The sequence below is a fragment of the Taeniopygia guttata genome, chromosome 2 (genome assembly GCF_048771995.1).
Source record: "Taeniopygia guttata chromosome 2, bTaeGut7.mat, whole genome shotgun sequence".
NCBI lineage: Eukaryota > Metazoa > Chordata > Aves > Passeriformes > Estrildidae > Taeniopygia > Taeniopygia guttata.
This window is the reverse complement of record NC_133026.1, coordinates 69,500,251-69,521,453: the sequence shown is the minus strand read 5'-3', so window position 1 is coordinate 69,521,453 and position 21,203 is coordinate 69,500,251. Positions and strand designations below refer to the sequence as shown.

Here is a 21,203-nt window from a genome sequence, read left to right as displayed (position 1 = left end):
CAATAACTGATCCCTCAAAGCCTGCAATGAGGACTTTTCAGTCCAATTACAAAACATCACCCAAACCCATGAAGAAGAAGGAAGAAGAAGGTGAAGAAGAACAACCTGCCTCTGCCCTAAAACTCCTTCTTCATATTTATTTCTATATTCTAAAACCCCAAATTCTAAGTTTTCCATCGTGTGATACGACACACTTCTAACCAAAACATACCCATAATCCCAGTGCTATCAATCAATCAATTTTGGAAGTCTTCTCCACAGCCTCAGGTCAAATGCAGTGCTCCCTTGTAAGTCTGTGCCTTTCAGCACAGAAAGTTTAAAATTCTCAGCATCCAGGATTCCAACAATCCAGCACTCATCCCACAATTCTCAGGGTAAGCAATTGGTAGAAGCCACAGGATGCTTTTCTAATTACGTCTAAACACAGCCACTCTGTCCCCTAAGATCATGAGAGTGCCTCCAACACAGGCACACTGAGTACAAAACCACTGACAGCATGTTTGAGAGAAACCTGAATTTTACATACAGCTAGGACAATCACCTAGATTATGCATGGAAAATACATGTGGTTTGCTGGCACATGGGAGACTCCTCCTCCAACTGCCCTTCAAAGCAGAGCTCTTGAGCTTACAGTGACAGTGGCCAAACTGTACTGCATGGAGAGACAGCAGGGGAATTTGTTTCCTGTGTAGAGCAATCTAACACCCAAATTATATCTATTTTTTACATGGCCACTTTACTGAGACTTCTCTTTTCAACTGTGTAACTAACCTCTCTTCATGCTTTTAAGTGGAATATAGTGCAGAGAGGAAATTATAACAAAATAAAAACTAATGGAGTATTTCTAGTTCCAAGAGTTTAAATGACAGCAGAAGATGGAATAAGTAACCAGCACTGACTTATTCCAAATGGGGAAAAATGTGATCCTGTCCTTGTATGATTTATGCAAAACATACCAGATTATTTCTGGATGATACTTGGAATCAATCTCAAATCAAAGGTTTTGTTAATTATGGGGTTTCGTACATGTGTGTACGTGCATATATTCAAGTCTGTGCAGAAGATTATACCTATTATCAGACAAAAAGCCAAAAAATCCACACCTCCTCTACAAAGATCCACACATCCTTTATGTCAAAGGGTCAATAAAACACAATTTTAAACTGGAATAACAAAGAAAAAGAAATGGAATATCCTCACTCCATGGAAAAAAGTAAAAATCTTAGCCAAGATTTCGGGTACCAAGAAGGTACATAAAGGAAAAACACTTTTATTTCTTGAGGGGAGAAAAGGCAATAGAATAAATAAAGAGAGAGGGGTTGGAAATGGGAAAAGGTGGGAGATAACCAGGAAATCCAATCCACTACAAACTGCAAAGCCAGAGAGGCAGAGGTCAAATGTGGTCTTAAAGAATAGAGAAGGAAAGATATCTGAACTTGAAATGCCCATGCTAGTTATACACTCCATCACATTTTGATGTGATCTTGATGCTAACACAAGATTGAAGGGAGCTTTAAAAAACTGTAACAGGATCAAACCTGTTTATTTTTTGTGATGCCAAGGTTTTCCAGCAACTAATTTGTAAAAACCTAAAACCTTTATTTTTCTGTATTTTTTGTCTCAGTATCAGATCAATCAATGATGGACAAGGTATATAAATGACTGAAGACATGCAGCAAAAGGTAATGTCTTTCTCCAGAAAATAACAAAAGGATTAACATGCATCTAAGAATTTGTTTCCCTTGAGCTGATATGGCACGTATTTAATGTCACTGTAAAAGCTGTCTCTCATTTTAAATTTAAATTATTTTTTTGAGATAGAATATCCTTATTTCAGGCAATCTTCTATACCAGGTAGCATTTGCATGCTGTACCCAAAGAGAAAAACTGTGAAGTAAATAACCACTATTTTCACAATTGTTAAACTGGAAAAGGGTATACATGTTTTTACATGGGGTGAGGGATATATGCGGATTTCACGAGTTCTTTTGTTAAAAGAGTTCTCAAAATCACTAATGAAGATATTTCAGTAATACATTGGTATCTGTGAAACCTTGTTCAACACTTAGGCACATAGATCAACACCTTTGTTTAGAGATGCAAACATGATTTAACACACTGTTGTTAAACAATTTTTTAAAAGCAATTGAAAAAAAATGTTGAAAGCCATTGAAAACAATTTTCTATCTTTAATTTAAAAAAGATAGAAAAAACACCTCTATCCCAAAACAGGAAAAGCCTCTGTCCTGGAATAGAAGTAACAATCCCAAACAATTCAGTTAGCATCAGACAAGGTTAGATGCTTTTGATGTCCAACTACAGCAAAAGTTACTAGCATTAACTGTGGTTTTAACCAAAATATAAACCATATCTACTAATATATATACTTGTCTGTATATAATCTAGGTTTTGTCTAAAACAAAACCAACCAATAAAGCATTGGTTTTAGAGCAAGAAATTCAGGAATTGGGTTCTTTGTTTCTTGATTTTCTGGATGTAATATGCACTTCAAATAAGACTGCAAGTCTTTAATCGTAACACTTCAGCTACAGAATTAAGACAGAGCAAATATGTGTTTTTCTCCAGGATATACAATGGAGACGTAAGACCTTTTGTTGCAGTGCTTGCCTCATTTCTTTGCCTATTCTCTACAAACCCTGAAACAGTTCCTGGTATATGAACAGTCTTTTCTGAATTATCTCTGTATTAGCCCACTCTGTGTTATGGATGGCACAAACTTCAATGTAGCTTAGAGTTAAGTCAAGAATTAAGCAGGAGGTTTTGAGGCCATTAAATTTTCTTCACTATCATCAAGTAATGTTCAAGTGTGCCATTAGCACGAGGCCACTGCATGGCTCTTCCAAATAGAAATTGCTTTTCTCTTTCTGTAGTCTTCTTTGAAGCCTCGCTTCATATCAAGAGCACAAAACAGCTTTATGTAACCTCCTCCAAAAAGCAGCTCTGAACATGAGAGAACAGAGAAGAATGGATGTAGGTTACAATGAGAGTATTTCCATAAAAGGCAGTCATATCTGACATCTGAGATTTTAAATTAAACCCAAAATCTATTTCAAGGCAGAAGATAGCAAAAGGCTCAGGCCCTTTTCAACAATAACCTAAAAAACCTTTTCGTCTTACGAAACAACAATTCAGAACACCTCCTTTAGAAAATTCAGATCATGGCTTATATCGCAGGCATTGCAACCTCACAGTTGCCTTTCAATTTAGTACAATGGTGTTCCTGGAATAAATGGAAAGCAGGTTAAAAGGATTTTTGTTATTTTCATATATTATGAGCATCATATACCCATGTAATTACCAAAAAAATCTGAAGGCTGACAGAGTACCACAAAACTTCTTTTTTTCTGGCTCAAAGGTAAAACCTACACATTCACAGTACTTCCACCACACATCTTACAAAACACAGTTAATAACTGAGAAACATTACTGCCCTTATGAAAAACAATAAGAATTGCTTGTGGTTTTCAGCAGTTCTGTAATTTCTCATTTCCAGCTTCCAAAAATCATCCAAATTTGGTTTATGTAAACATGCTAGCTGCCATGCCTCACATGTAAAACAAACCACTTTTTAATGCCAGTAGCTTTTAAAGATGACAGCACTAAACACATAAGATGTCCAAGTCTGAGAGATCTGGAACTATGAGCACAGAAGGATGTTAATCTCACCTGCCACATGTTTAGTGTTCCAGCTGCATTTTAGCCCTTCACCAGCTACTCTCATAGCAACACTTCCAACTCTACAAGTGTCCAACATGTCAATTTACATGTCCTCTTATGAAACACATTGTCCCACAGTGCAGACACATCCTCAAAAAAATAGTTTTAGGACCTAATTCACAAGAGTAGTGTGGTGATGTCTGCCATTAGAAAGTTAGTAAATAGCAAGTGTTTTAGTTAGAGTGTGATGTCTATTTTCTTTCAGAATTTCTTTCGTTCAAATTGGCTTGTGAAGGAGTCCCTGTACATGGGAGAAAAATGATAGAAAGCAGCATATCAGTGTTTTAACATTTCCAGAACACATTAATAAAGAACATTAGAAGCATGAGGCATAAAGACTTTACTATTATTTTAGCAGAATTGCATCAATTACAGCACATTTTGAAATAGCAAGTAATTTTTTAAATCCTGAGCCCACCTTCCATTTGGGAGAAAATCTCTCAAAAACTCTTCAAATCACATGAGGCTTGTCTATATTTCTTATTGGGCTGGACACAGTATATGCAAAAATAAAAGCTATAAGACATGACCTTATTTTTTCATAGATCATGCCCTATTGTACAGCAAGAGATTCGGGCTGCAAAAGGCAGAAGTGAATAGGGAGCTGAGTTTTAAGCACAGCTCTCTGAGGATTTCTCACTGTAACAGCCCTGTGCTGCCAGAGGCATGTATGGACATGGCCTAAGGTATCCCTGGGTATCCTCCCAAGAAAGCAAATCAGCAAAATGTGTAGTAGTTCTGATATACTGTGCTTACAATATATAAAAACCTTCTTCTTCAGAGCAAAAATTGAGGATTATAGTTTCAATCAACTACTCCAGGGCTAAACTGAATACTTAAACTCATCTGACAAAAAGAAAAGGAACTAGGGCTCTGCACTTCTGAATTTGGCCATTAGGTGCATACTGGATCCTGAAACATTCTATTAAGCTTATAAAACCTTTTGTTTTGACCAGGTGAACTATTATAACAACTACTTTACCAGCTTTAAAAAAAAACTGGGTTGCAAATTTTAAAGAGCGAGGGTCATTCAGAGAGAGCTACAATTCCATTATTTCTGAGCTACTTCAGACAGAATAAAATTCTTACTGTGTGAAAAGTGAAACCTCACAGTGTACACACAAAAAACATTCAGCAGAAATTACTTGTGTGCAAACATAATCTTTTATTAAATGCGCTTGCAGATAACTGGCCAGAGTATAACTCCTCAATGATCTTCTTTGACATTTTAAAAAACACTAAAGCTGCTATTGGTACAGCTTTATGAGGATGTCCATTTTATCATCTTTTTCTGATAGTCCTAGAAAAAGATTAACTGTATATAAAACTGGAAGTGCTATTCTATGGCTAACTAGAGAAAAGTTACACAGCAATCAGAACTTGACTCTCAAGAAAGCCAGACCATACCTATTTTTACTCTACATGAACATGAAAAAGCAAGTATTTCAGAACAAGGAATGGCTTCATCTGCAGAGAGAGTGCCATGTATTTTTACACATGCTAACTGAAATAAGTTTGAACAAATGGCAATCACACAACTGGAACAAGATATTGCTCAAGATATTCCCTAAGTAATAATCTAGTTCTGGAAAGAATGAATTTTAGAAGATACTTATTTTAAGAACAACAGAAGAAAAAAAGGAGAAAAGGGAGTTCTTTGTATGTGTCTGACATCAAGAATTCAATATATTTTCCAGGCATTCCAGATTGATGTTAAAATGAGCTTTGTCTGTGGCATAGTACATGAAAGATCCACAGGTTCTGTAGTCAGAGGCTCTGTGAAGCACTATAGTAAAACTGGGTTAAAGAGAGCAACATCAAATCTGCCTTGATGGGAGAAGTATATAACCAATGGGAAATTTTTGAGATTTGATGTTGAATGGTTTCATCTGAACAATGAGAAGGGCAGAAGGGCAACCAGATAGTAATTTATACTTGTTTAAGAATCAAAGAATATAGGAGCTCAGCTAATTCTCCCCTAATATCAGCTGAGTATCTCCTGCTTTTCCATCCCTTCTGCAGGAGGAATTTAAAAGCTCTGCCTTCTCTGCTGCTGAATTAAGGCTTCATTGGATAAAAGATAAGTCTCAACACCTTGAATTGGAAGGGAAAGTAAATCCTTGTTTCCACCTCTATAAAAGCACTGGGTTTTCATCTGGGAAAGAAGAACCACAAGCATTCAACTCTCTTTCAGGATGCTCTAAGTTACACTAGATGGGCAAATATATATTGAGGCAACATTTTCAGGGGAACAGTTACTGTTTCAAAGAGCTATTGACCTCCTGACCATGCACAAATAGTAACAAGGTTAATAAGGTTAGTATAGCTACTCCATCAATACATCACTTTCTGGTTTAGTGAGTGAAAACGCCAGCATGGAAGAATGAACACTTTCTGAATTTTTTGATTGATTTTTCTCCTTGCTATGAGAAATCCCATCCTAAAAAGAGGAAGTACTGTCAAATCTTTGTAGCAAGTCCCATTTCAGCCACTGTAGTCATGAGATTTTCACATCTGTTTAAACTACTACTACGCACCAACTTACTCTTAAGTTTTTCTTGTATCTATTTTAGAAAGGTTCTCAGAGAAAAATATTTTCATCCACAAAGTAATAATTCTGGAAGCTACTAATTCCAGCCACTCATGTCATGATCCTGCATCACCAATGCTTTCACAAAATAATTGTGAAATCTCCATTTTATATTTCCTGAAAATAATCTACAAAACAGCAAAAATCATGTGCTACCCCACCCTCAAATCCTTTGGCCATGTAAATCAAACAAAACAGAACTAGAGCAAAACTAATATACAGCTTCACTAGAAGTAACTGAATTCCCAAATAATGTTAGATTTTATACAAAAATTAAAAGCCCTCCCCTAGACTGCAACACTTGTAAAATTGGAAGCTGAGGTGGAAATTAAAAGCACAGAGCAAGAAATCTGCAGCGAGCTTGCTGCAGCCCACAAATAGGAAGTAGTTAGGAGAAGGAAAACTTTTACTGTCAAATGGAAAATAAGGAATGGCCATAACTTTAATACAAACTTTCACTTGTCCTTTCCCCTGCACTTGTACTCTCAGAGATATACAAAGAATGTGCTTGGAAGCAACAAAAGAGTGAAGGTACAAAAATCACCCATCAAACAATTGTGTTACTTTTAATAATATATTAAAGGTCCTAAAACAAAGATCAAAAGCAAATATATTTAAGCATTTACATTCAATTCCACACTGTATGATGACTAATTTGTAAAGAGTGCAGAAGTCCTCACAACTGCAGCCAAAATTATTTGAGAATACTTTGATATAATGCCACAAAGGATATGAGCAGGAAGACAGCAGGAGTTACAAATGGCCAAGCTCCATTAAAAGTGCTAATAAAAGAATAATGGAATTTCCTTGTACTATGAATAAAAGGTGCTTTTTACAGGAGAATTAAGACATAGAAAGGAATAACAAAGTTTCTCATTCATCAGTTGCATCTCCTTATTAGATTGACTTACTATTACATTTACATAAAAATGCTTCAATTCAAAGGAGCAATGATTCCATCCAAAATCTTACACTAGTTTTCTTTATTCTTCATTTTTCTCCATTAAGGCCATTTTCACAGGCCATTAATATCAGCTTTACCAATCTTTGTAAAACAATGTGAGACTATTTATAAAAGAAGTACTAAGCAGAGATGAATTTAACCTGAAATTAGGTACAATTATTAATGCTATAGAATATAACTGCTGTTTTACAATGTTTTTTTTTTAACTAAATTTACAAGTGACTAGCAACTACAGACCTCTCACAGCAACAACCTGCCTGATAAAGTTAATCCATTAATTTTTAATATGTGTAGTTACACATATATTGCATATATGTGCATGTATTCATACAAAGAGATAGATGCACATAAATACTTCTGTCACCTTCTTCTCCCAACATAAATCTAGCTGTTTTTTCCAATGTATTTGGTACATGGCTAGGAAAAAAAGGTATAGAGTTCAGAACTTTCCTTTGCAATGTCTAAACAGCAACAACAGAAATGTTTTAAATTTTTTTTTTAATGGATACTTGCAAAATCATTCACACTTCTCAAAACACAAGCAGCAAAAACAGATATCTCATACTGCTGACAAATTTTTAAGGGTTTTGTGCATTTGTTAAAAGAAAATGCCCACAGAGGCATCAAAGATAGGAGGAACTCCATGAAAATATTTGACAACCTATTTAACATTCCTTCAATCTGCTGCTTAATGTTCTCTTTTGGGTAACATCTAGAAGAACCCCAGGACATAGCTATAGCACAGAAATACTGTGATTGCTGTCTCTTGGTTCTCTAAAATTTTCTTGTAACAACTTTACAACTTTATTTTTTTTTATTTCACATTGAAAATAGAAAGGACCTTTTTTTTTTTTCCCCAGATGTTACAAACAAGTTATAATGATGTGTGTTTCTATGTCTTCCCCCAGACAACCACCAGGCTGCTCACACAGCAGCCTCTTCGAATGATGCTTTTGTGATCAATCGACAATTCATTAGTATCATGTATCTCAGCACCTAATCAATACAGCAGGCTAAGCAACGTGCTCCAGGGTAACACAGTTCCTAAATACAGAGGGAAAAAAGAGGGGAATCCAATACCACATGTGGTCACTTTGCAGGATTTAGTGCCAGTCTATAAATTATACTTCTATGAGGTTAATGTGAGTCATTGGTTTCACAAATCAGAAAATGCACCTTTGCAATCTTGGCTTAAAGAAACATTTCTGTGACAGCAGAATTTAAGTAACATACTCAGTGCTTTCAATTTTATCATTTCTCTTCAATTTTGCATTAAACATGAGTTTACCACAATGTTTGGAATTTTTCTTAAAAATGAACACAATATATTTTTTCTTACCTTATGATCATATGGACTGTATGAATGAAACAGCTGGGACAGATCCTTTGTTCTCTGTTTTTTCTGTAAAGGATTATTAATAAATAAGCCATATTAGACAAGTTAAAGGAGAGAGGAGCTACTGATTAAAAAGCTGTATGCAGGTAGAAACACATTCTCTTCCCACTTTGTTAATGAAACTGTAGGTATGAAGAGCAGTGTATGCAGATTAAGGATATGAAACATTACAGGAAATAATTAACATATATATTAACAATTTTAAGAAAAATATCCTTAATAAATAACAAACACTAATCTGTGCAACATCAATGGAATGTGTAAACAATTCAGATTAGGCTTAATTTTTGCACAATATATCATAAATAATATTTTAGAATACAGATAACAAAACTGTGAGATCAGGCTACAATCTTGCAAAGACTTGTCTACTATTCTAGCATGTACAGGCAGTATTGCCTTACAGAAGATTAGGTGTAAAGGATGTCAGTTTGAAGAAGAATCACTTATTATTTGTCGATTTCTTTTGATGCTAATACTTGTCATTGCTTTGATTGTAAAAAATTAATAGGTGATATCTCATTTAATGCAAAGGCAAAGGAAAAAAAAATAATTCTTCTTTTCAGAGCATAGTTCAAAGGCAAAATCTGCTGGATCCAGCTCCTACTGAATTTATCCAAACAGCTTTCAGTGATTTCAGATGATGTTAAATAGAATTTCTCAGCTGTATCCTATGGAAGGTGGGCAGGGAGATGAGGAAAACACCCTTTGTCTTTAATGCAGGGATGAGTCACAAATCAGTTCAAAGTTCTATTATGTCACAATTGGTGTTTAGTTATCTCATAGCTGGGGAAGCAAAACATGTTGGAAAATGTGTAAAGAGGAGACAACTGCAAGAACTCTTTCCTTGTAGTCTGTACCAGTGTCTTATTTAGCCATTGTTTATGTGAAAGTAGTTTTCCAGCTAAGCTGGAAAGATATTTTAACTTCTGGAAACCATAAGACAATTTAGTAATTTTTGATTGTGCAACATGAACTATGTATTTTCTTTCCTTGCATAGTTTTTATTTTCAGTGAAACATTAAGCAACTTACAATGACTTCTTTTCTGGTAGTACAGCTACAGACAGTCAAAGTACTTTATTTGGAGTTATGTGAATAACTTCATTAATTATTTGAAGAAATGTGATTATTTGGAGAAATAAAATTATCTGGAGAATGTGATAATAAATTAAAAAGTGATACAAAAATGATTACTAAAAAGATTGCTTGAAAAAACCTAATTTAATGTAGCATCATGCAAGAAGAAGACAAAAGCACTTGAATTTGGATTATGGAAACCTCAGTACTAATCTTTCTATGAAGAAAACCCTACAAAATCCAGAAAAAGTCCAAGTCTTGCTCATTGTTACTGAAGACTATTTCTCTTGTATTCATTTTGACTGCAATTACTTTAATAACACTCAGTAAAATGATATGACAGAAAACCACCAATCTTTCACGTTCAAACTCCCACCAAGATGCTGGTTACACATTGAGCTAGACGAAGAGTGAACATGGCTTCCCTTACAGAACACACTGACACAGTCTTCAATTTTTTGTTATTATAGAAAATTATGGTTTCTTTCCTACCTTTGCACAAAAGTTTTATTTTTTTTTGGTACAAAACCAAAAGTCTCCTGACTGGGAAAATGCTGGAAATTGCTAATAGAGAAAAACGTGAAATGAAACTTCACAAGATGCAGATAAAGAAATGCCCCAAAATTCCCAGGATACCCCATATGCTTAGCTGAGCTAAATCTAAAGCATTTGATTGTTTTATACAGAATCTGAATATACAGAGATAAAACTGTCATAAGCACGGTGTTAAGGTTGCTTAGTTATCACTTCTACCTTTCTACAACAAAAAGTGCACTTTAACTCAGATCTCTAAAACCCAAAAATATGAAGTATTTCAAAACACAGGCACAGGACAAGGGAATTCATGCTGCTCCAATGGTAATCCCTTCAATTCCTACAGCTGGCATGAGTCACATGGTATGAATAAGTTTTTGAAATAAAGAAGCAGCATGGTTCCCAGCTCACCTCTATGCAGTACAGAGCAGAAGGCAAAGCAGGCCTCTCCATGTCTACATGTTACAGTGGAAAATAAGGAGTCCAAAAGCTCCTTTTCTTTTATCACCTCCAGCAGACTATTTCAGTCCCTAAAATACCTATTTAACTACCTACCCAGAATTTCTTCCCTTAACACAGCTTCATATCCCTAATTATGTTCCCTCAGCTTAGTCCAACATCCCTTTAAAGTATCCTTTGACCAATACAAAAACTTTTCTTTCCCCAATCTTTTCTTCAGTGTTCTGATACTCCAGTCCTTTGTTCCATACCAATAATGTTGCCAAAATCACACTGTAACCAGACACTCAAAAACCCTCTCTGAACTTGGGCAACTGTACTATCTTATCATATTGTTCCACGTGCAGCAGCACTATTGCTTTCAAACATGCTCACAGGTCTACAGAGGATACATTCTAATTATTTCTGAAAAAAATTGTATTTTCTTTCCAAATTAGCATGAAACGACCTTCCAGGAGTCTGACAGCAACGTCAGACTCCTATTTTATTCCTGTACTCACACTTTACACACGTCACACTCCTAGCTTATTCCTGTACTTCTCTCAGGCTTGCCATACAGTGATAGATAGTCCTTAGTTTGCAGCACTTAAAGAAACAATTTCAGGGAGATGAGATAGAGAGAAATTCAGATCCTATACTGATGTAAGCCAATAAAAAAAAATATGCATATGACTCTAAAAACAAACTTTCAGTTTTCTGTTTTAAAAAGCTGTAAAAATACCACATTATGTAGGAGATAAAAAGGAGACACTTTTTATATCTTTATCAGGAAAAGTATGTGAACATTTGATGAAGAATGAATTAAGATGCTGCTGCAGGACTGAGTTAAATACTGTAAAACCATATATGCTTGTACACATAAGTATGCCAGGATGGAAGGTTTTCCTTAAATAAATCAATATTTTTTCTAAGTTAGTTATTTCAAGCTTGTTACTAAAATACACCTAAGTAATTAACTTTTTCTGAAAAGACAGGCAGTGTCCAAGTTATTTTTATAAATAAGAACCAGAAACCAACATCAACTAATGACATTTCTTAAGATGAACACACAGACAATGTTAGTAGAGAGGAAACAACACATTATCACAATTTCATTATTTCCCCCATCCCCCATATCTGCACAAGCACATATGCAGGGCAAGTAACACACTTTGCTCTGCTTATTTCCTTTCTCTCTCTCATTTTGCTGGGTCTCAGATTTTTGAATGCTGGGGTTTATAAAAGGGATACTGGTCATCCAGTATATGCATATTATATGTTTAAGGTATAGGAACAATAAAGGTTATTTTGACAAGAGTCTGTGACTATACACCAATAAAGCTCAGTTAGTGACCTTGGTGTTTTTACTCTTTTTCTCATGCATTGGTTTTTAGCAATAATAAAACTTTTTCTAATGCTTTACATGGACTATATTGTGGATTATTATTCTACTTTTAGTCATGAAATATCACTTAAAGAACAACAGAATGTAAACAAAATCAACCAACCAACAAAAAAAACCCAACAAACCCTGTAGTAAAGAAGGAATCTAAAACCATTTAAAATATTTTCTGAACAAGTGAACCAGCATAGAATTTTGGGCTGACTACCTTACTTTTTTTTTTTTTTTTGCAAATAAAGTTGTGAAAATAGGGTAACAGTAGTGGTATCATAATAATAAATTTTTATAATCAGAATAAACTTTAGAAAAATAATTTTATAAATGGAATAGTTACAACAAATGCTAAACATTGTAGGTTCACACATGTATATTGCACTTATCTCGTGATCCCCTTTTCATATTCAGGTGATAATTACCTGTCTTTCAGATTATTTTAATGTAGCCCAAAACTTGTTTGTTTTCTTTTCAAGCATGGTGTTTGTTGTGAAGAAGAACTACAATACCACTGAGATACTTACATTATAGATTACTTAGAAGCTACTTAAATAGAACATTCTCAGATTTTCATCTAGGAATAAAAAGGGACAAAATTACTCCCAATCTGAAGTTATTACTGCTTTCCTTTAGATTTGACTTTCAGTTTTATAAACTGAAAGTGTTTCCTTTCCATTTTTTTTAGAAAAATAGAATAGAAAAAAAGGTGGTTTTTTCCTATTTTCACCTTCTAAGTCTTAATAATTCCAGCCTAATACTGTGACAGATCTGTAGATTCCAGCAGTTCCACTGAAAGTTGCAGTATCAATATATTGCCAGCAAAGTTGTCTTGTCTTTGTTTTCTTGCTCACATGATTTAAAATAATTTCAACATACAGAGCTGCCTTCAGTAACAAGAACATGTATCTGTTTCTGTTCAAATACTCTTCTTTTTCTTCATGAGTACAGTGAATAATAACATGTGTCAAAGCAATCAGATTACTTATTTCAGTTCTGTTCCCTCACTTACCAATCATCTCCCCCATTTCTCTTTTACATACTGCTGATCAGAATTAAAAAACAATTTTATTTTGCCACAGGAACTTTATTTAATTTAGAGTTTATAAGGCTTCCACCCCCATCCTTGAGCATGCTAACAACCAATAGTAATATTGAGTTTTTCTTTCAAACAAGTCTGGTAAACCACTTTACCTTCTTCTGCAGTATCTAATTAATTACTTCATTTACAATCATATTAAACTTAATGAATCAAGAAAAAAATGTAACTACAATTTTGATACACTTTGGGAGAAAAATGAAGCAGCTTTGCAAGTATTTTCACAGTTTCCCTTCCCAGTGTAACTGAAAGCACAAAGCCTCCAGAAAAACAGACACTCACAAAACCATGAGATTGGATCTTCCTTTTCTGAAACAGCACTTTCTAACATGTTTTGTGTTATGGCATTCTCTGACTTCAGAAACATCCATTTTCTGATCAATAAAAAAACTGTGTCTTTATTTTCCCTTATGTTACATCTGTGATCTCAAAACTACTAAAGCCTTGGGTAGTTCCAAACTCAGAATTCTTATAAAGTAGAATGAAGCAGGTAGCACCCTACCCAAATACACCCCCGGGACAAACTTTAATCTCCACAGAATTACTTGGCAAAACACCAGAGATGGAGATAGCAACTACTCCAACCAAAGTACATTTAAAAGCCTTGCTTGGAGATTCAATCCATAAAGTATTAAATTTGTGTACCTATAACCACAACAGAGATATGAGACAAGCCACTGGAACCACCATGTTATCAAAGTTTGCAGATTGCTTTTTGGTCTGCAAAACAGCTTTTAAAAAAGTGATCAGAAACCACTGAACCATTCTCTTTGACCTCTGTTATTCAATGCATCACCCTCCTAGAAATGATCCTGAAAAAAATATTGTGCCCCAGCCAGATTTCTTGATAAAATCATACCTGGTGTTCATTCTGCACTTGCATCCATGCCCTGTAAGCTCTGAAAGAACAGAAGTGACAATACAGGCCTGACAAGTTCTCTGCTTCCTATCACTAACTTACCTCTACTGACATTATTCCTGTCTTTCTGATCCCATCTATAAAGCATAGAAAATAATCTGGGGACTAGTAGTCTTCTTGACCAAACCTACCTGAATGTTAAAATAGACTCACTGTACTACTTCAGTGTCCTAGGGTGATGTTATGATGCTTGTATCCCCAGTGTCCTCTTTATGCTGGAGATTATGCTCTGTGCCTTCAAGACTGGCTCTGAAAAAGTGAAGTTTTGTTTTGCTATCAGCCTGCTCACTCCCCCACAGTCTGCTGGACACAGAGGGCAGTACACAGTGCTGCTTTGGCTTTTTGCTTCTGCCTTTGCTCTTGCACCTGCTTGCTTTTGCTTTTTTTTTTTTTTTTTTAATTTATTTTTTGTTAGTTTAGCTGGGCAGTCCACATTTTCCCTGGATTGTCTTATTGTCTTTCTTTCCCTTTTCTTGGAACCATTCAAACCTGCTCCAGACTGGGACCTGGGAAACACCGAGAGTTCGCACTTCGTGCCCTGCAGCAGCCATTCCCAGTGCCAGAGGGACCAATAACAGAGCGACTACTGCCAGGAGAGACTTTCTGAATTTGTTACCTCTTCAGAGTGGTGAAAGAGTTTTGTCATCTGCTGTTGTTCATTTTTTTTGTGCTGGGGAGTGTTTTGCCTGCTAAATAAATAGGGTTTTTTCCACTCCTCTCCTAGGAAATTCTTCCCAAACCAGGTGGGAGGAAAGGCCATGGGGGTTTGCTTTCTGGGGTCTCCTTCCAGAGGTTTTCTCCCAAATTTGCCATAAACCAGGCCATTTAACTACTGACCCTCACATATATTCAGCTTGCTTTAAGAAATAACTTTCTAATAATTTTTGATCCATGCATAGAAAATATCATTTAGTGTACAGTGTGCTCTTCAGCAGTTCACCTCAATGTTACAGAATAGTGGACTTCTTCCCAGCTCCAACAACAGAAATGTAGATTCATAATTCATATTTTGTATACTTTTTTTAGACACAATGATTCTTTAAAAAAAATATAGCATGGTTCTATGATTCCATGCAATGTGTTTATTGTCTAAAAATGTAAAATAATAAAACTTCACACAGCTTTACTGATCATTAATAGTAGAAAATGATTGCAGACATTAAAGGAATACTGTCTTCAGGATTATAGCAACACAAATTATTATGGTTTAGTCTATTTTACATTTTATGTAGATATTATAATTTATGGAAAATTACAGACATTTTAAAAAAATAACTAGGATCCTCATAAGAACATCTGTCAACCTCTCTGAAAAGAATCTGTTGAAGGATACATTTTCAATTAAATCACGTGCACTGCAATTTTCTCCTTCTCACTACCCATATATTAGCTATGCAATACAGACACTTCAAACCCATATATTTCACAAATGTTGAATTTTATTCCTTCTGGTAAATCTGAAATATTTTAATTTATCTTATGATTAACACTTGTTATTTCTGTCAGTTTTTATTAGAGAGATAGGCAATCACCAATCATATGAAATTTAACAAGGGCAAAGTGCTGAATTCTGCACCTGGGATGGGGCAAACCTGGATGTATGGACTGAAGAATGAGATGCTGGAGAGCAGCACCACAGAAAGGGACCTGGGGGCCCTGGTCTGTGTCAAGGTGAATCTGAGTCAGCAGTGCCCTGGCAGCCAGGAGGGCCAGGGCTGTGTCCTGGGGGGCATCAGGCACAGCACGGCCAGCTGGGTAAGGGAGGGGATTGTCCTGCTCTGCTCTGGGCTGGGGCAGCCTCACCTCAAGTGCTGGGGGGGGGCAGTTTTGGGTGCCACAACATAAAAAAGACATTAAACTGTTAGAGAGTGTCCAAAGGAGGGCCATGAGGATGGTGAAGGGTCTTGAGGGGAAGCCGTGTGAGGAGGGGCTGAGGGCACTTGGTCTGTTCAGACTGGAGGAGAGTGAGGGGAGACCTCACTGCAGTTACGACTTCCTTGTGAGGGGAAGAGAAAGGGCAGGCACTGATCTCTCTCTCTGATGATCAGAGGTCAGACTTGAGGAAAAAAAGAGCATGAAGCTGAGTCAGGGGAGGTTTAGGTTAGATATCAGGAAAAGATTCTTCACCCAGAGAGTGGCTGGGCACTGGAAAGAGTGCCCCAGGAAAATGTTCACAGCATGAAGCCCGTCTGAGATGCAGAACCATTTGGAAAATGTTCTCAGGCACAGGATGTGACAAGAGTGACCTGCACAAGGCCAGGAGTTGGACTCAATAATATTCCAACTCAGAATATTCTATAATTCTATAAATTATGCAAAATTTATTCTGAAGACCTTTACAAATTGCTTTACAAAGCAATTATTAATTTCAGAAAAAGCCTTCAGCACTTGTTCATTTTGAGGGTCCACAAATTTGGTATAGTTTGTAAAATGCTCTGACTCACTTCTGACAGATTTTTGTATCTGAAATTCATGTAGAAATTTCACTGTCTATATGAGGTGGGTATTTCCAAGGATGCCACTATAATTGATTAGGAAAACTGCTTAGGTCAAAGCAATTTGTAGAACAAAATATCTAGCTGAATCTTGGCCTGCGGTATCAGCCATATTCCAAATCAAATTGACACTAAACCAGAAATAAAGTGATTGGTCACAAGGGACAGACTGTTTCTGAATATGTATTATTATTGCAGACAGTTACACAACAATATAAACCAGAATGAACTGCAAAGTACTTCTTAGTAATGAAATGTAATTTTATAATACCTATGTATCTGTAGCTACAGATGTGTTAAGCCCAGTACATACATAAGCTCAGGACAGATCTGTCTGCAGGGCACTCTTTTCCTTTTTCATGATCTGGTGAGGTTATCTGTGTGCTGTACCACACACAGGCAGCCTTGAAAGCACCAGGTTTTCCATCCTTCCAAGAACAGAAAGAGAAGTGCTTGAAGAGGGTACAGTGTGGTACAAACTGTGAGGAGCAGTGCTTGCTATGTGAGAGAGACCACCTACAACACACGAATTCACTAGACACACAAAAACTGCTCTCATTGTTTTATCTTCATCTAGTATTCAGTCTTCCACTCTACTCCCAGGTTTTCAGGAATTCCAGATTCTAAGAGTTTTAGCCCAATGACCAGAGATGCAGGTGCAGCAATGAAAACAGTGGAAGATACAAGTTCCAGAGCACTCACTGACCTGATCGATTGTGGCGGCTTTGAGGGAGTGCACTTGGATTATCAAAGACAGATGAAGTTCAAGAAAGGGTCACCAAGAACCCACCTCAGGATATTTCAGTGTTCTCTCATTCCAAAGCATGTTGTATGAGCCATCATAAATGTTACATTATTTGCCAATGATGGACAAGCTCAGTTGCCTCCATGATACAAATTAATTTGCTGTCTGTGTTAAGTCACAAAAAAATTCACCTAAACCACATTCTCATTTGAAGAAGTCTGGAATTTTGAAAATTTTCTGTTCTGATGACTATATCCAGTTTCAGGGAATAAGTTATTATTAATTACAGCTGCTGGCACTGTTTTTAGTTCTGAGCAGTCTGGATTATAAAGTGAATTAAAATTCAAAACTGAAAAATAGCATTTTGTTTCAGTTTTACATAGGTTACCTAAATGTAATTCAAGCAAAAATTACAAAAAGGCACAGTTAAGACTTCTTCCATGGTTCTTCCACTTCATTATGAGCCAATGAATAGGACAGAAGAATAAAGAGTAGATTGGAGATAAAACTGTTTTCTCTCTTAAAATCAAAGGTTATTCTACTTTATCTCTGAGAGTATCTTCCTTTCCTTCTATTCAGCATAGGAACATGTGGTGTTCAAAACTCCTGATACTATTTCAGCTTCCTCACAACTAAAAAATCTCACAATTCCATCAGGGTTTTCAGACAGACTCACAGGGGAAGGAGAATGGGTAATTAATGCTCATGGTCACTACAAATCTTGGAGGACTGCACTTTCCAAAACTATTTTTTTATACAGCGTATGTTCTGCGCATGGCTGCAAACATCAGTCCACAAAGTTACATGATGTTGACAGCACTTTCATTATTCTTGCATATTCTGTAACTACTTCTGGTCTGACAATGAAGTTTAGGAAGAACTCTGCTTCTTCCTCCGTATGTATATTCTCCATATTTTTTTTTCCGATTATTTTTCTTAATAACATGGCCTAGACTGAACTCATAGTTGTGCTTTACTTTAAGATGCTCTAATTTTCAACTTGGATTTCTATAAAGTTTATGAGGAAACTGATGGTACTTTTCATTCCAACCAGTTTCTGCTGGAAAAAAACCCTAAAAGGTAGAACACCAACTAAGCTGGTTTCCTAAGTGTATTTCCAATCTAGCTTTGAATTTTCACTTGTTTTCTCAAGCAAAACAGTTGTGCTCCTTGAAAGCACAAGATTTCTATTCTACACTAGTCTAAGATTTAAGAGTCCCAGCTCTAGGCTAGAGTAAAAATACTTTCGTTCTTTCTCTGACGGGGGTCTGACTCTGCACTGTCCAGCTGTTACCATGCAATTTAAGTCATTCTCCAGATTCAGCTATGAACTGAATTTTCTGCAACTCCATAGGCAGATCATTTATAGCTCTCAGAAAGGGTTCAACCTATTTTAAAACCTACCAGCTCAACTGTCTCCTACCACAACAAAAACAGATTTTTATTTCAGCGCCTGGTCAAATAACTTAAGATGGTTTGAACATGAGCTGATTCTAGCTCTAAAATAAAATGGTCTTTAAACACTTGTAAAATTCTGTTTAGTAGTTTTGTCTAACCACTAAGCCCTTATTCACAGATACTTATGCTCCTTTGAATTCATTGCAAAAACCTGAAGAGCCACATGCTGAATGGTGAACATGGGGGTAGATTTAAAGATACAGCATAAAAGCAGTCAAATGATTTGACCACCTTTAAAACAGAGGAAAGGAGGAATCAGGCTTTCATAGGTAAACCAGTTTATAGAGTTACTGAAAAAAAAAACAGGGAGGAAATAATCCAAAATTATTTCTGAGCATCTAGAAGGTAACAGAAGGAACCAGCATTGATATGGCACTAACCAACAAACACACCAATCAAAATAAAACCCATCAAAGAATTACCGGGTTTGTAGATGAGAGAATTCATAGCTATCAATGGTTTGCAGGGCTTTCTGCAGTACCTCACATGTTTTTCTCATAAAAATCGTAAGGGAACATGGATGTAAATAAAACTACTAGAAAGCAACTTGCTGGAAAATGGAATTAGCTTGGAATACTACAACAATTCAGTGAAAAATATGAAGAATTATATTTTGTTTTTTTTCTTCATGGTCTACATTCCCCTCTAGCCTTCACATTTTTAATTCCCTGGTCCCAAGGTTGTCGTGAAAATATTCAGTCAGGTTTTTATTCTATCAGAATAGCAAACAGCAAATAGGAAGTGTATTGCTGAAAAACAAACTGTAGTACAGAGGTTCAGCAGTCAAACTCAGACATAAGTCAGTCTTGGCTTCTCTTACACACGAAGAACATCCTGCATGTTACACCATACATTATGGCATGTGCTGGGAAGGGGAGATGTGCCAGGGGCCAAGAACCTTTGATACACCAGGAGCAGTTATCACAACTGCATCCAATTCCTGGGATTTGTAATGTCATTTAGTCACGGCACTTAACAGGGGAGCTCAGAGTGATGATAGACTGAAGTAACAGTACTGCTGCATAAGTGGCATTGTTTCTTTTTCTACTTACTTTCCTTTTCTCCCACCTTATGATTTCCACGGTATTCCTCTTTAATTTTAGAAGAATATCCCTACATAATCCCATTGCATGATCTTTGGGTTGGCCACCATTACTCTGACACAAGAAGTATTACTGATTCTGCTATGTCTTTGAGTTAGAAACGAGATGGTACCTTCCCTTCTGGGCATTCAAATCACATTAAATAATCAAGTCTATGCAAAGCTCCACTCTGTCAAATTTCAAGTGCTTAACAGTGCCATTGCTTCTGTCATGTATCACAGAGTACATGAAACCTTATCAAGTTGTTTCTAAATCTGTATCAGACAGCAGATGAATTCTTTCCTTGCTTTAGCTCTGACTCTGGCCTCCCCAAGCACCTTGTACCCCATCACTCCTCACTAAAGGCTGAAACTTATCCTCAAAGGCAAGAGTGGTCCTCAGTTGTCATCCTTCCTCCCTGTCTTCTCAGCAGGTAGTTCACCAGCCTTTTCTTTGATGGGACACCTACAAGGTCCACTTGTGCTCCTTTCCTTTAGAGCTCTGAACATGGCTAAAGGTGTCCCTTGCACAAGCAATGCTATTTCATTTGCTGTCCAACTACCTCAAGTTTAAAAATGCTGAAGCAGAGGACAGTTAATATAGCCTGATGCAGGAGTGGTTATTTTTCAGCGAGGCTGAGATAGTTTGGCAACATTTGGATAATCATGTTTTGTGAATAGATAAGAGCACATGAGTTTCCACAGAAGAAAAACCTATAACTATCCATCCAGCAAAGGAGAAATTAAACATCATACTGCATCTATTGGCACTCAAGAATGCCTATATCTAATACTTTGCAGAATTCACATCAAAGAGAGATATAGTGAATATGCAGCCACTCAGTTATGAAAGGGTGTCATGAAACTTTTTGGAGACCTCCTAGAGGGAAGTAAAAGTAAAGTGGTCTAAGAGAAATAAGTAGCCCATATAGAATAAAGGCCACAAAATTTCTGGTCCCACAGAGATGATCAAATACAACTTGTCTGGCAGACAACACTGAGCTGTATATTGTATTATGCTATCCTTATGGAAAAAATCTCTTAGTGCATTATGTACTGCTCCTGTAATTGGGAGATATGGGAACAGATCTAAGTGATGGTTTGATTAAATGGAGTGGGATACAAGGTCTGATCACTGGTATTTATTTCTCCTAATAATGGCGAGTGTGCTAGCAGTGTGTTAGTTTTCTAACTCATCAGGGTGACTGAGCAGCTGCAGCAGCTGCCTCTGGCCAGCTCTGTATACTCAGTACGATGCCACATGGTATGGAATA

At 36.4% G+C, this 21,203-nt stretch overlaps 1 protein-coding gene across 3 annotated transcripts in view; it reads right to left on the bottom strand.

Moving 5' to 3' along the window:
* Positions 1-21,203, bottom strand: part of CDKAL1 (CDKAL1 threonylcarbamoyladenosine tRNA methylthiotransferase) — a 374,946-nt gene that overhangs the window by 79,969 nt on the left and 273,774 nt on the right. For 2 of the 3 annotated variants that reach the window (XM_002191079.7, XM_030265571.4), the window contains one exon: positions 8,632-8,694. The exons of the other annotated variant lie outside the window; for it this stretch is intronic. In XM_002191079.7, coding sequence (XP_002191115.5) covers positions 8,632-8,694 — 63 coding nt within the window. The remainder of the gene's footprint in view (positions 1-8,631; positions 8,695-21,203) is intronic. 3 annotated transcript variants of the gene reach the window in all.